Source organism: Chiloscyllium punctatum, chromosome 40, assembly GCF_047496795.1.
Source record: "Chiloscyllium punctatum isolate Juve2018m chromosome 40, sChiPun1.3, whole genome shotgun sequence".
NCBI classification, from domain to species: Eukaryota; Metazoa; Chordata; class Chondrichthyes; order Orectolobiformes; family Hemiscylliidae; genus Chiloscyllium; species Chiloscyllium punctatum.
Window position 1 is genome coordinate 17865814 of NC_092778.1, and position 16293 is coordinate 17882106.

The 16293-nt window shown below is 43.6% G+C and overlaps 1 protein-coding gene across 1 annotated transcript in view; it reads left to right on the forward strand.

The window, feature by feature from the left end:
* The window catches only part of c40h16orf89 (chromosome 40 C16orf89 homolog), a 35064-nt gene that overhangs the window by 6005 nt on the left and 12766 nt on the right, over positions 1–16293 (forward strand). Inside the window, 1 exon segment of the mRNA XM_072559402.1 lies at positions 13068–13185. Within this exon segment, the coding sequence (XP_072415503.1) occupies positions 13068–13185 (118 nt within the window).

Below are 16293 nucleotides of genomic sequence, written 5' to 3' on the forward strand. Positions count from 1 at the left end.
CATTAAAATACTTATATAGAATTAAAACTATGTTAAGCTGTTACACTTCTACAAAAGGTAAATATTTTTAATGAATCTGTTTTAGTTTACTATAGGCTACAATATGCGGAACTTAGTTCCATGGTGAATTTGGTTAATAGGGTTAGGGTTTATAATTTTTAAAACTTCTTTTATGTTACTGATAAAGCCAACATTTGTTGCCCAAACCAAATTGCCCTTGAACTGATTGGGTCTGTAAGCCATTTCAAAGCGAGTTAAGAGCCACCTGTGAGTTTGGAGTCACATGTAGGTCAGACCAGGTAGGTATGAAAATACTTGAATCTATAATCAAGGAAGAAATAGTGAGACATCTAGATAGAGATTGTCCCATTGTGCAGATGCAGCATGGGTTCATGATAAGCAAGTCATTCTTCACTAATGAACTGAAATTCTTTGAAGACATTACAAGCGCAGTGGACAATGGGGAAGCGATGGATGTGGTATATCTGGATTTTGAGAAGACATCTGATAAGGTGTTGCACAAAAGGCTGCTGCATTAGATATGGGGTGAACGACATTATGGGCGCGGACAGAAGATTGGTTAACTCACAGAAAGCAAAGAGTGGGGATAAATGGGTGTTTTTCTGGTTGGGAATCAGGGGTTAATGGTGTGCCTCAGGGATCAGTGTGGGGACTGCAATTGTTTACCATTTACATAGATAACTTGAAGTTGGGGATGAAGTGTGGCACATCAAAGTTCTGCTCTCCTTACTTGAGAAAAATGGATACAGAAGAGGTTCACTAGATTGATACCAGAGTTGAGAGGGTGAGCTTATGAGGAGAGATTGAGTAGACTGGGACTATACTTAGAATTGAGAAGAATGAGGGGATACCTTTTAGAAATATGTAAATTTATGAAGGAAATAGATAAGGTAGAAGCAAGGATGTTGTTTCCACTGGTGGGTGAAACTAGAAGTAAGGGGCATAGCCTCAAAATAAGGGGGAGCAGATTTAGGGCTGAGTTGAGGAGGAACTGCTTCTCCCAAAGGGTTGTGAATCGATGGAATTCCCTGCCCAGCGAAGCAGTTGAGGCCACCTTGTTGAATATTTTTTAAGGCAATGAACAGTAAAGGAATTGAGGGTTAGGGTGAGTGGTTTGGGTAAGTGGAGCTGCGTGCATGGAAAGATCAGTCATGATCTTTTTGAATAGCAGAGCAGGCACAATGGGCCAGATGGTCTACTCCTGCTCCTGTTTCTTACATTCGTATTTCCTTCTCTAAAGAACATGAGTGAACCAGATGGATTTTTAATACGACTGATGATAGTTGCCATGGTCACCATCTCTGTTTCAGATTTATTCATTAGAGCTCAGTTCCGCCAGCTGCCTTGGCAGGAATTGAACCCCTCACTCTGGTCTCTGGATCACAAATGCAGTAACAACATTAAATGCCTAGGTGTCCCCAGATAAAAAAATATGCAATTTAATCACTGCAGCCTAATGTTATAAATGTGATAAGTAAAGCATTGTTTTCAATGCATGGTTTTGTAACTGGACATTTACAGGAGCTTTGTATTTTCTTCTTCCTTACCCTCAACTATCGTGCAAACCTTTGAATATTAATATTTATCTTGCTTGTTGAAGAAATATACAGCACAATTCCTGAACTTAGCCTTTTCTGTTCCTAATCTTCTTATTTTATGTGATAGCTTTTCTGGGTTAAGATTGACTGACTGAGAATTGGAGAAAAGCAGAACCAATCATTTGTATTTTCACCTTCTGTCATGGTACACTTGAGCAATACAGTACCCACTAAAATTTGAGAACAACATAGGATTTGGACAAGATCTACACCAAATTTCAGAGGAATCTTTTCAGAATGGGGTAGGACCAAATCTTTCCCTGTCACAGAATGTAGCAATGACCACCCTTCGCCTGTTTCTGTGTGCTCAGATTAGGAGCAATAACTGTTTGTGAATCGGTCTTGTCATCTTTTGTACACTTTATTGGGGGATGGCTTAGGGTTTAGTCCATCACCACACTTGAAGTAGACTTACATTTTGGGAAGTAGGTAGAATTGTCTCCCTTCCCATTTTCTGATTTCTATAATGTACAAATGTTCAGCGCAAATGTTGTAGAAATATATTTCTTTTCATGTGATAATAACACCTTCAGTTTATGAACTTCTATTACATGGAAAATATATTTCACAGAGGTACAATCGAAAATAAATGGATACTGAGTTAAAGGAGAGCCATTAGGAGGGTCTTGAAAACAGGGAAGGATAGAATTAATGGTTTGGAAGGGGCTTCTGGAACCCAGGTAATCGGTTGCTGAAGCCACAACTCTTGCAAAGCTGAAGGAGGTAACAGAGATAAGAACGGGCAAAAGGATCAAGAGGATAAATTTGAGTTTGGTATGACCAGGAATTAGTGTATTTTGATAAACACAGAGTGGATGGATGAACAGACTTTATTAATGAATCAAAGTTGATTCAGAATGGTAATGGGGATTGAACAGGGGTCAGTGATGAAAGTATGAGTAATTGCCCCAGAGTTAATAAAGTCAATATTTAATGTTTCATTAGCTGATGCGATGAGGCAGGGTCTAAGGAATGGGATGTTGCAGGGGTGGAGATTGGTGATCAATGTAATGCTGAGAATTTGAAGCCAGCAGCTCAGTTCAGGGTTAAATCAGATGCTAAGATTGCCAAGCAACTTGTTCACCCTGAAAGACTAGACATCTGGAGGCCGTTTATAGAATCATAGAGATGTACAGCACAGAAACAGACCCTTTGGCCCAACTCGTCCATGCTGACCAAATATCCCAGATTAATCTGGTCCCATTTGCCAGCATTTGGCCCACATCCCTCTAAACTCTTCCTATTCATATACCCATCCAGATGCCTTTTAAATGTTGTAATTGTACCAGCCCCCACCACTTCGTCTGGCAGCTCATTCCATACACACACCACCCACTGCATGAAAAAGTTGCCCCTTAGATCCTTTTTATATCTTTCCCCTCTCACCTTATAAACCTATGCCCTTCAGTTTTGGACTACCCCACCCAGGGAAAATATCTTGTCTATTTACCCTGTCCATGCCCCTCATGATTTTATAAACCTCTGTGAGGTCACTCTCTTAGCCTCCAACACTCAAGGGAAAACAGCCCCACCCTATTCAGCCTCTCCCTATAGCTCAAACCCTCCAACCTTGGGAACATCCTTGTAAATCTGTTCTGAACCCTTTCAAGTTTCAAAATATCCTTCTGAAAGGAGGGAGACCAGAACTGCACACAATATTCCAAAAGTGGCCGAACCAATGTCCTGTACAGCTGCAACATGACCTCCCAATTCCTATACTCACGCTCTGACCAATAAAGGGAAACATACCAAATGCCTTCATCACTATCTTATCTACCAGTCTATTATATTTCATCAAACCATGAAGGGATTGGATATGAGTGGAAGAGAGAGGCTAAGCTTACATTTCTGTGGCAGCCTTCATGATCTTCCAATGAGGTGTCACCAGCAACTAACTTGTGCACAGCAAGTTTCCCTGAATGGCAATGCAATAATGGCCAGTTAGTCTATTTTTGCTGCAGCACTGGTGAGCAAACCTACGTTGAAATAGCGCTCTGAGATGTTTGACTATCAGCTAAGAAGATATTCAATGTCTCAGTTAAAAAGTGGTACCCCTGATAGTTCAGTGCTCCCTCAGCGCTGCACCTAATTACCAGATTCGATTTGTCTTCGGAATGGGATCCAAACCCACCAATCGTTGACTCTGTGATGCTAGTGCTATCACTGAGCTAAAGATGGCAGTGGTGAAGACGAAGGAAAATACTCTCCAATTTCCATTGTTTGACTAAAGATGTGTCAACAGATATCAGTGAGCAAAACATGTTGAACACACAGTAGTAGCAGGGTTGTGGACAGCAAAGATCGTGTGTCATTTGTGTACATAACCTGCTATTGTTGTGGTTCTGTTCGCCAAGCTGGGAATTTGTGTTGCAGACGTTTCGTCCCAGCTCGGCGAACAGAACCACAACAAAGAGCACCCGAGCTACAAATCTTCTCACAGACTTTGAACACATACGGGCGAGAGACGCTAAGACAAGCCAGGAAATGGGAATCCTGTGCCAACTGCCTAAGCGCCACATATGAACAACTCCGGTGACAGGGGATGAAACGGCTGCAACGCAAATTCCCAGCTCGGCGTACAGAACCACAACAACGAGCACCCGAGCTACAAATCTTCTCACAAACTTTGAATAACCTGCTATTCTGGTGAATGATATCGCTAATGGAAAATCTGTAAATATAAGCTGGACACAGGGCAAAAAGCAGATTTCAGCACTGTTTTAAGGCTGGAAACATTCCAGCATTGAATCCCTAGTGTGTGAAAGCAGGCCATTCAGCCCATCAGATAATTACTGACTTGTTAAAGAGCATCCTGCCTTCTGCCCTATCCCCATAATTCTGCCTTTCCTACCTAACCTCTACATCCCTGGACCCTATGGGCAATTTATCATGGCCAATCCACTCAACCTGCACATCTTTGGACCATGGGAAGAAACCAGAGGACCTGGAGATACAGGGAGAATGTGCAAACTTCACACAGATGGTCGTGCGAGGGTGGAATCGAACCCAGGTCCCCCGCTGAGTCATGGTTATTGGGAAGCAGAACATGGATTTGGAAGATTTGTCTTTAAGAGAGTTTGTGCTGTGTGTACAGCATGGTGACTCTGCTGCCACTTAGTCCACGAATGGGTTTGAAAACTGCACACACAGAAATCAGTTGGTTTGCGGTCATATTCCCTTTCTAACTTATACTGTGGTTTACTTTGTTTTAAAACGAACCCAAGAGGTTAATCAATCCCTGACAAGTGATTTATTATGAGACCATTATATGACCATATTTAAGGGTCTTGGAGAGCACTGGAAGAATATTTTTAAGGAGGGAATAACTAATGATAGTGATGTAAGGGATGTAGGTGATACCTTAGGGGAGTGAACCATTTCCAAAGTCACTGAGCAAGCAAGTCGGAAGGAGAAGCTATTTGGTCAGTGGGAATAGGACACAAGGCTATAATTATCAAAATAATGCACTGACTCCTAACAGTTGCACACTAAATAGGTGGAACTAATTAAAAAAACAACAACTTTGTAACATTTTGTGCAGAAGGTTTATTCACCTCACGCATTTTCCAAACATCCCATTAAGTTCCTGAACTTTCAGCTTTTTCACCAAACAAAAATTTCCTGGATACAAATTCTCCAGAAAAGTTTGGACAGTTCAGTTGAGAGAAAGTGAGGACTGCAGATTCTGGGGATCAGAGTCAAAAGGTGTGGAGCTGAAAAAGCAGCCGGTCACACAGCATCCGAGGAACAGGAGAGTCGACGTTTCAAGCATTCCTGATGAAGAGCTTAAGCTCGAAACATCAACTCTGCTGCTCCTCGGATGCTGCCTGACTGGCTGTGCTTTTCCAGCACCACATGCTTTGACTACAATTCAATTGAGCCACTGCTTGGGCACTTCATCTCGGGATTGAAGGTCTAGCTGGGGCCAGTGATCTCGCCACGTTGCGCAGCGAAATCTGAGACCCAACAAAACACTGTGGTTAAACATTGTCTCATCAAACTTAGCAAAACATTCAAAATATGTCATTTTTTAACAGAGATCTCATACCCAGCTGTAATTCTTAGCACACCTGCCTGTGTGCACTGCTTTTAATCATCTTCTGAAAAGATATATTTCTAGCTTTCTTACCTCAGCCACAATGACGTTTAATGTGTGCACCCCGTATTTTCACTTGCACATTGTCTTATGATTTTACACTTATCGTTCCCATCTATTGATGCATGACTGTTTTTGGATTATTGCATACTGATGAACAAAGCTGTGCGAAATGCAGAATTATTGCAAACTTAGACCCTTCATGGGATCCCAGAACTGTTTACAGTGAAGGAAGAGGCCATTCAGCCCTTTAGGACTGCACTGATTCTATTCACTAGTGCCAATCTCATGCCTTTTGCGCACATCCATTGTCCCTCTTGAAGTCTCAATTGAACCTGCCCCCACCACATTTCCAGGCAGTGCATTCCACACCCTAACTACCCACTGTGTGAAAAAAAGAGTTTACATTAGCCTTGATTCAGTTGCAATCGTCTTTAAAATCTGTGTCGGCATGTTATTATTCTGCATTCCCATTCCATTTTTACTTAATCCCATTGTCCACTTAGGCATTTATCTACACTTCCAATCACCTAGAACAATGATTACACTCTTTAACAATTATGCTGACTTCATCAATTAATTTTTGAAGGAAGTGTAATGAATTAAAATGCTTATTGTGATTGTTGAAATGTTTTTATAAGGCAGGTTTAATTTAATTGATCCATTAGTTAATGGGAACAGCTTTGTCTACCTCAGCAAAACCTTATGTAAACATATATCACTCCTTCCCATAATTTCATTTGTTCCAAGCAGCTTCTCTAACTGAACCTTGTAGGCAACATGTCCATTCCTGGAACAATTAAGATTAAGATTGACAAGTCGCCAGGCCCGGACCAGATTTGTCCTCGGCTGCTTTGGGAAATGAGAAATGCAATTGCTTCGCCACTTGCGAAGATCTTTGCATCCTCGCTCTCCACTGGAGTCGTACCTGAGGACTGGAGAGAGGCAAATGTAATTCCTCTCTTCAAGAAAGGAAATAGGGAAATCCCCGGCAATTACAGACCAGTAAGTCTCACGTCTGTCGTCTGCAAGGTGTTAGAAAGGGTTCTGAGGGATAGGATTTATGACCATCTGGAAAAGCCTGGCTTGATTAAATGCAGTCAACACGGCTTTGTGAGGGACAGGTCATGCCTCACAAAACGTATTGAGTTATTTGAGGGTGTGACTAGAAAAGTTTTTAGATTATTAGATTAGATTACTTACAGTGTGGAAACAGGCCCTTCGGCCCAACAAGTCCACACCGCCCCACCGAAGCGCAACTCACCCATACCCCTAACCTAACACTACGAGCAATTTAGCATGGCCAATTCACCTGACCTGCACACCTTTGGACTGTGGGAGGAAACCGGAGCACCCGGAGGAAACCCACGCAGACACAGGGAGAACGTGCAAACTCCACACAGACAGTCGTCTGAGGCGGGAATTGAACCCGGGTCTCTGGCGCTGTGAGGCAGCGGTGCTAACCACTGTGCCACCATGCTGCCCATAAATTGATGAGGGTCAAGCTGTGGATGTGGTGTATATGGACTTCAGCAAAGCATTTGATAAGGTTCCCCATGGTAGGCTCATTCAGAAGGTCAGGAGGAATGGGATACAGGGGAACTTAGCTGTCTGGATACAGAATTGGCTGGCCAACAGAAGACAGCGAGTGGTAGTAGAAGGAAAATATTCTGCCTGGAAGTCAGTGGTGAGTGGTGTTCCGCAGGGCTCTTTCCTTCAGCCTCTACTATTTGTAATTTTTATTAATGACTTGGATGAGGGGATTGAAGGATGGGTCAGCAAGTTTGCAGATGACACAAAGGTTGGAGGTGTGGTTGACAGTATAGAGGGCTGTTGTAGGCTGCAGTGGGACATTGACAGGTTGCAGAGATGGGCTGAGAGGTGGCAGATGGAGTTCAACCTGGATAAATGCGAGGTGATGCATTTTGGAAGGTCGAATTTGAAAGCTGAGAACAGGATTAAGGATAGGATTCTTGGCAGTGTGGAGGAACAGAGGAATCTTGGTGTGCAGGTACATAGATCCCTTAAAATGGCCACCCAAGTAGACAGGGTTGTTGAGAAAGCATATGGTGTTTTGGCTTTCATTAACAGGGGGATTGAGTTTAAGAGTCGTGAGATCTTGTTGCAGCTCTATAAAACTTTGGTTAGACCGCACTTGGAATGTTGCGTCCAGGTCTGGTCGCCCTATTATAGGAAAGATATGGATGCTTTGGAGAGGGTTCAGAGGAAGTTTACCAGGATGCTGCCTGGACTGGAGGGCTTATCTTATGAAGAAAAGTTGACTCAGCTCGGACTTTTTTCATTGGAGTAAAGGAGGAGGAGAGGGGACCTAATTGAGGTGTACAAGATAATGAGACGCATCAATAGAGTCGATAGCCAGAGACTATTTCCCAAGGCAGAAATGGCTAACACGAGGGGTCATAGTTTTAAGCTGGTTGGAGAAAAGTATAGAGGGGATGTCAGAGGTGGGTTCTTTATACAGAGAGTTGTGAGAGCATGGAATGCGTTGCCAGCAGCAGTTGTGGAAGTGAGGTCATTGGGGATATTTAAGAGACTGCTGGACATGCATATGGTCAAAGAAATTTGAAGGTGCATACATGAGGATCAATGGTCGGCACAACATCATGGGCTGAAGGGCCTGTTCTGTGCTGTACTGTTCTATGTTCTAATTCTGGTAAATCTCCCCTCCATGCGGTAAAGGGCCCTCGTTTCCTTCCTAAAGCGTGGTGACCGAACTGGAAATAATTCTCTGGTTATAGAATCCCTACAATGTGGAAGCAGGCCATTCAGTCCATCAAGTCCGCACCAACGCGCCAAAGAGCGTGCTACCCAGACCCACCCCTCTCCCCTATCCCTGCATTTCCCCAGCCTTTACTAATCCACCCAGCCTTTACCTCCCTGGACACTATGGGCAATTTAGCCTGGGCAGTTCACCTAACCTGTACATCTTTGGACTGTGGGAGGAAACTCAGGTAAACGAGAGGAGGCTTTGCAAACTTCAAGCAGTTGCCCACATTGGAATCGAACCTGGGCCCCTGGTGCTGTGAGGTAGCAAGTGCTAACCACTGAGCCACCATGCCATCCAGTTGTGGCCTGAAAAGAGCTTTGTAACGGTTCAGTATAGCTCCCTAGCTTTTATACTCAGTTTCTCTATTTATAAAACCCAAGGTCCCTCACGTTTTACTAACTGTTCTCTCTGGATGTCCTGTTATCTTAAAAGATTGATGCGCGTGACCTCCCAGGTCCCTCTGCTCCTGAACCCTCTTTAGAATGGTGTCATTCAGACAATGTTATCACCGTATTACTTCTATCAAAGTGCATGGCTTCCGACCTCTCTAACTGATTGAATCTGCCTCTGCTGAAGGGCGTAAGACATTGACTCTTGCTTTCTCTGCACAGATGCTGTCAGACCTGCTGAGTTTCTCCATCGCTTTCTGTTTTTGTATATGCCGCTTTCCTGCCCATTCTGTTAGTCCTTTAGCTATTGATTGGTATCAGCCTCATTTCTTTTTACCATATTTACAACCATTTTGTGTGTGCTTTATTATCAATCCAGACTGACTTTTTTAAGAAGACTAAACATTCCAAATATGTCCTTAGCTGTTCTTGCTTTGTGTGCAGAAGTTCTTAACCCTTTGTTCCAACCTGTCTGTGCTGACCAGATATCCTTAATTAATCTATCCCATTTACTAACATTAGATTAGATTCCCAACACCGACCCTCCGAAGAGTAACCACTGCTGCATCTCAGCGCCAGGGACCCAGGTTCAATTCCTGCCTCAGGCGACTGTCTGTGTGGAGTTTGCACATTCTCCCCGTGTCTGTGTGGGTTTCCTCCAGGTGCTCCGGTTTCCTCCCACAGTGCAAAGGTGTGCAGGTTAGGTGAATTGTCCACGTTAAATTGCCCAGACCGTTAGGCGCATTAACCATTTGGCCCATATCTCTCTAAACTCTTCCTAAACTCTAAACTCTAAACCCATCCAGCTGCCTTTTAAATTTTACAATTATACTAGCTTCCACCACTTTTTCTGGCAGCTCATTCCATACACGCACCACCTTCTGTGTGAAAAAGTTGCCCCTTTGCTGCCTTTTAAATCTTTCCCTTCTCATCTTAAACCCCTCTAGTTTTGGACTATCCTACCCTGGGGAAAAGACCTTGGCTATTCACCCTATCCATGCACCTTATGTTACAAACTTCTATAAGGTCACCCCCCAGCCTCCGACGCTCCAGGAAAAATAACCCCGGCCTATTCAATCTCTCCCTACAGCTCAAACCCTCCAACCATGGCAAAGTCCTTGTAAATCTTCTCTGAACCCTTTCAAGTTTCATGAATCCCTCCCACAGTAGGGAGACCAGAAATAAGTGCAGTATTCCAAAAGGGCCTAATTCAGAAGGAAATAGTCATAAGCTATAAAGGGGAAATGTTTAGGAGTGGTACAGGTTATTTTATGTTATGTCTAGGACAAAGCAGCCCAGTTGATCAACACTTTATCCATTAACCATTAATGTCTTAGCCATTCACTCTCTCCACCATGACACACAGTAAGAATCTCTGCAACAACTCAGTAAGGTTCCTTATGACAGCAGCTTCCACAGTCACTAACTCCACCATCCAGAAGGACAGGGATAGCAGACGCATGGGGACATCACCACTTTCAACATTCCCCCTGCAAGCTTCCAACATCCTGACTTGAAACCAAACCATCTTTCCTTCAGTGTTGCTGGTTCAAATCCCCAGTGCTCCCATGGTAACAGCACTGAGCACATCTCGACATCCCTGATAACTGCAGTGTTCCAAGAGGTTGACTCACCACCAGCTTCCCAAGAGCCATGAGGGACAGGCAATAAATCACCATCTCAGGAACAAATACAACAAAAAATGCCAGTGTTAGAATGACACTTTTAGATGTGATTACTATGTTGATAGCTAAATCAAACAAACATATGATGCTGAGATCTCTTTGCTATTCTAAAATATTCCATGAAAAAAATGTTAATTTATAATACAAGAAATGAAATATTTAAATACGATTGATGAAAGTATCCAGCACACATTACAGAATCCCTATAGTTCAGAAAGAGATCATTTGGCCAATCGAGTCTGCACTGACCTTCCGAAGAGCATCCCGTCCAGATCCCAAACCTATCCCTGTAGCCCCACATTTCCCATCCTAACCCACCACATTCCCTGGATACTACGGGGCAATTTAACATGGCCAATCTACCTAAACTGCACATAATTGGACTGTGGGAGGAGACTGGAGCACCTGGAATATACCCACACAGACACAGGGCGAATGTGCAAACTCCACACAGACAGTCATCTGAGGCTGGAATTGAACCTGGGACCCTGGTGCTGTGAGGCAGCCGTGCTAACCACTGAGCCACCATAATGTTTTGGCTTTGTTGCAGCTTTCTAAAACCCTGGTTAGACCACACTTGGAATATTGTGTCCATTTCTGGTTTGCCTCATTATAGGAAGGATGTTGATGCTTTAGAGAGGGTGCAGGGGAGATTTACCGGGATGCTGCCTGGACTGGAGGAATTGTCTTATGAAGAGAGGTTGAGTGAGCTAAGGCTTTTCACACAGGAGAGAAGAAGGAAGAGAGGTGACTTGTTAGACGTGTACAAGGTAATGAGAGGCATAGATAGAGTAGACAGCCAGAGACTTTTCCCCAGGGCAGAAATGGCTGTCACGAGGGGTCATAATTTTAAGGTGATAGGAGGAACCTTTAGGGGAGATGTCAGAGGTAGGTTCTTTACACAGTGAGTGGTGGAATGCACTGCCAGTGGTGATAGTAGAGTCAGAGACATTAGGGACATTTAAGCGACAGCTGGACAAGCATATGGACTGCAGTAAATTGAAGGGTGTGTAATTTTAGTTGATCTTAGATTAAATTAAATGCTTGGCACAACAATGTGGGCTGAAGGGCCCGTACTGTGCTGTACTGTTCTATGTTCTATAATTATGTATAAAGAGAAAATAGGGAAAGAATCCCATTCACTGTAACTTTACTACATGTAATCTCATCATGATTCTCAAGGACAGAGTTGAAAAATAATGTAATCTGTCTTGTAGTAACTATCTGCATAGCCCTAAGCTCTCCAATTTGAAGCGAGCCTTAGCAATCTGACTAGGCTATGGATTCTGTGACTGAACATCAATCCAAGATTTTGAGCCAGGGACCCAGCCCAGTGTAAGCCGGAAGGGAGGAGACAGTCAATGCAGATCTACTGTGAAAATTCATACAGCGGGGACTGCCCTCCAGAGAGATCCAGACAATGTCGAGAGTGTTGTGCTGGAAAAGCACAGCAGGTCAGGCAGCATTGAAGGAGCAGGGGAATTGAATTAAGCCCTTCATCAGGATGAGGCTTGTAGGCCGGTGGGGGGGGGAGGGATGGAAACTGAGAGATAAATGGGAGGGGGGTGGAGCTGGGGGGGGGAGGGGACACTAGCTGGGAACGTGATAGTTAGATGAATATTGAGGGGGAGGGGTGGGCGATGGTGATAGACCTGTGGGGTGCAGTGAGAAAGAGATTCACTGAGATCCTTGTAGGGAGAGGAGGAGAACTGCTTCAAGGTAGGTGTCCTTGGAAGGGACAATGTGTGTGTGTTTGTGTCCCAGGAACTAGGACCCGCTGCTGCCTCTGCACAGGATGCTTGGAGGAAATGGTGGAACATGGTCCTGGCCAACAAACAGGATAGAACCCATAGTGTTGGAACAAGCCATTCGGCCCTTCGAATCCACACCACCCTCAAAGGGCATCCAACCCTATCCCTACAACCTTGCATTTCCCATGGCTAACCCACCTAACCTGCGCATCATCGGCAATTTAGCCTGGCCAATCCATCTAACCTGCACATCTTTGGAAAGAAACCCACGCAGACAGGGGGGAGAACATGCAGACTCCACACAGATAGTTGCCCGAGGCTGGAATCGAACCCAGGTCCCTGGCGCTGTGAGACAGCAGTGCTAACCACCCTGAGTCACCATGCTGCCCCATATCCAAACAGCGAAATGATTGTTCTTTTGCTTGTTTTATTCATTTTGCAGGATGTGGGCATCGCAGGCTAGGCAGCTGGGCATTGAGAGTCAACCACATTGCTGTGGGTCTGGAGTCACATATAGGCCTGACCAGGTGAAGATGATTTATTCTCTTCACAAAAGAACATCAGTGAATCAGACAGATTTTGATGACAATTGACAAGGGTTACATGGTTATCATTAATCCAGCTGTTTATTCCAGATTATTGGTTTGCAGTGTAATTTCGTGTGAGTTGGTGATATCTTTAAAACTACACTGAAAATAATTTGACAAACGTTGTTTTATTTTCATTCCTTTAACTGAAGGGAAAACTATGGAGTCTCTTGCCTGGAATCCGACTTATGTAAGAGAATGATGACGACTTTAAACTGTCAAGGTTACTCTCTATCACACCAGCTGCTGTACTTCATTATTGTGGAGCACGTAAGAAATTTGTTCATTAAAAGCTGTGATTTAAAACTGCTTTGTTTTCGCTTTGAATATATTGTTTATAACTATCCAGTGGTGCATCTGAAAATATTTGAAGAAAATGACAACTTCCAATCCTGAACCAAAAGAGTAAGAATCTGGTCCACTTCCAGAAATTAGTCAACATTATAACTTTTCCCTTTCTCCAACTTGAATCATAGAATCCCTAGAGTATGGAAACAGGCCCTTTGGCCCAACAAGTCCACACCGACCCTCCAAAGAGTAACCCACCCAGACCCATTCCCCATCCCTATTATCCTATATTTACCTCTGACTAATGCCTCTGACCTAGCCTACACATCCCTGAACACTTGGGACAATTTAGCATGGCCTATCCACCTAACCAGCACATCTTTGGATTGTGGGAGGAAACCGGGACATCTAGAGGAAAGCCACGTGGACACAGGGAGAATGTGCAAACTCCACACAGACAGTCGCCTGAGGTTGGAATCAAACCTGAGTCACTGGCTCTGTGAGGCAGCAGTGCTAACCACTGAGCCACTACATCACATTGAGAGCAGGCATCCTAGAGGTCCATTAACTCTCTGCCTTCTGCAACTAAAATCTCACCCTAGCTCCCACCAATCACTTCATTAAAACCTGATCAGAAAGCTTCGGTGACCCTCCCACCCTGTTGCAGGCCTTGACAATGGTTCCCTGGATCACTAGGATCTGCTGGCAAGTCAGAAAGGCCAGAGGCCTCTGCTTTCTCAAGGTTGAGGCCTACACCTCCATGAATCTAATGACAAGAAGGTAGGTCTATCTCTTGTACATCCCCTGAGATGGGCGTCATGGGGAGAGAGGATTCAGAGGAGTTTAGTGGCAAGGGCGCCAGGTTGTCTTTCAGAGTCTTGACTCTCCCTCTGATTGCCTCTGGATTGGGGTAGAACAAAGGTTCCCTTGAACCTGGCCCCAGTTGGGAAACCATCCAGTTTTCTTGTCTATTGTGAAAGCTAGCGATCAGGGAGTTGAGGCTCTTAAGAAGCCATTAATTGATTACTTAAGGTCTTTAATCATTGGCAAGTTGGAATAGTCTGCAGTAGCATGTAGACTGCTCATGTAGACTGTAATTGGTGAAGGTGGGAGTGGGGTGAGTCAATTATTTCCCTTCTTGCCACTCCTTCTGTCTCTGGGAGAGGAAGATTGCACATATTGACTTTCACGTACATCGCCACTAAGCCCAGAAAGGAGAAATATTACACATGAGTTGACTGAAGTGGAAACCATTCACTTAGCAAGTAAATCCCACCAGTGCTCGGTGGTTCATTGTTGTTACTTGAATTCAATTCCAGTGATTTTATTCTCAATTCCAACCACACAATGGTCATCACTCATCAAAATCCAAACTGTACCCATAGACCTTCTACATTCACTGTAGACAAGGGGCTGAATTTTGCTGGAAAAATAATAGGTCAGAACATGCAGTCAAAATAATGGTGTGCTTTATGGCACTCGCCGTCATTATTAACATGCAGCAGCTTCAGACGCGGAACAGAACTGTCTTGAAATGTCTAAAAATTGGTGACTAACCCGTCCCACTATTAGATATGCAAAAGCAGACAAATGTTCATGGGGAACGTATAATAAATCCCACTAAGTTGATGGATTTCTGTGGTGGAGATCAATTAAACTCACCATGGACTGTTTAATCACCTTATTCCTCGACAGAGCAACCTTTATAACAATATATTAACTGCTAGTTGCTGCCTTTGCACTATGGACAATTAGCTATGATAACTGCGGAGTTTCATTCCTTCAGGTGTTAATTGTTGTGGGAACTTCTCAAAATCGGATTAAAAATTCCCTTTCCTTTGTATTTTTCGTTCTTAACCCAATCTTCCACTTGTTTCCTTTTATTCATTTTCAATACCTGTAACTCAACTCCTCCATTTCTGCACCAAACCTATCTTTCTCACTTGCTTCGATTGTTCACAAAGATTGATATGGGCACAGTACAATGTTTTAAAGATACATAGTTAAGTACATGGTTATGGAAAGGTTTGGAGGGATATGGGGGAGGAGCAAGCAGGTGAGACTTGGTTAGTTTGGGATTATGTTCAGCATGGTTTGATTGGATCAAGGGATTGGTTTCCATGCTGTATGACTCTATGACCTTGTTGACCTTGCCCTGTCAATATTAGTGTCCATTTCTGGCAATGTTGGCCTAAAAGACGTTTTCAGCTGAAGGGTACAAGAAAAGTTTGACAAGAAAAGTTGTCAACGTGGTTTGTGAAAGGGAAATCATTTTTGATTAATTTGTAAGCAAAGTGCTGGAGAAACCCAGTAGATATGGTGGGATCTATGGAGAGAGAAACAGAGTTAATATTTTGAGTTTCAATATGTTCCTTTACTGAGGAAGAGTTGTATTGGACTCGGAAGGTTAACTCTGTTCCTCTCTCCATGGATGCTGCCAGACTGCTGAGTTTCTCCAGCTCTTAGAGTTATACAGCATGGGAATAGATCTCTCGGTCCTAACTGTCCATACCTGACCACAATCCCAAACTAAACTAGTCCCATCAACCTGTGCTTGGCCTATATCCCTCCATACATTTCTTATTCATGTACTTATCCAAATGTCTTTTAGACACTGTAACATTGTACCCACATCCATGACTTTCCCTGGAAGTTCATTCCCCACACAAACCACTCTCTGTGTAAAGAAGTTGCCCTTCATGTCCTTTTTAAATCTCTCTCTGTCACCTTAAAAATGTGCCCCTTGGTTTTGAAATCCCCCACCATAGGGAAAAGACACCTCTCATTCACCTTATTTAAACCCTTCAGTATTTTATAAACCTCTATCAGGTCACTTCTCAACTTCCTACGCTCCAGTGAAAAAAATCCCAGCCTATCCAGTCTCTCCTTTTAACCCAAACCATCTATTCCTGGCAACATCCTGACAAATCTTTTCTGATCTCTCTCCAGCTTCCTAATATCCTTCCTATAACAGAGTAACCAGAACTGGGCACAGTATTCCAGAAGAGGCCTCCCCAACATCCTGTACAACCTCAACATAATGTTCCAACTCCTATATTCAAAAGTCTGAGCAATGAAGGCAAACATGCC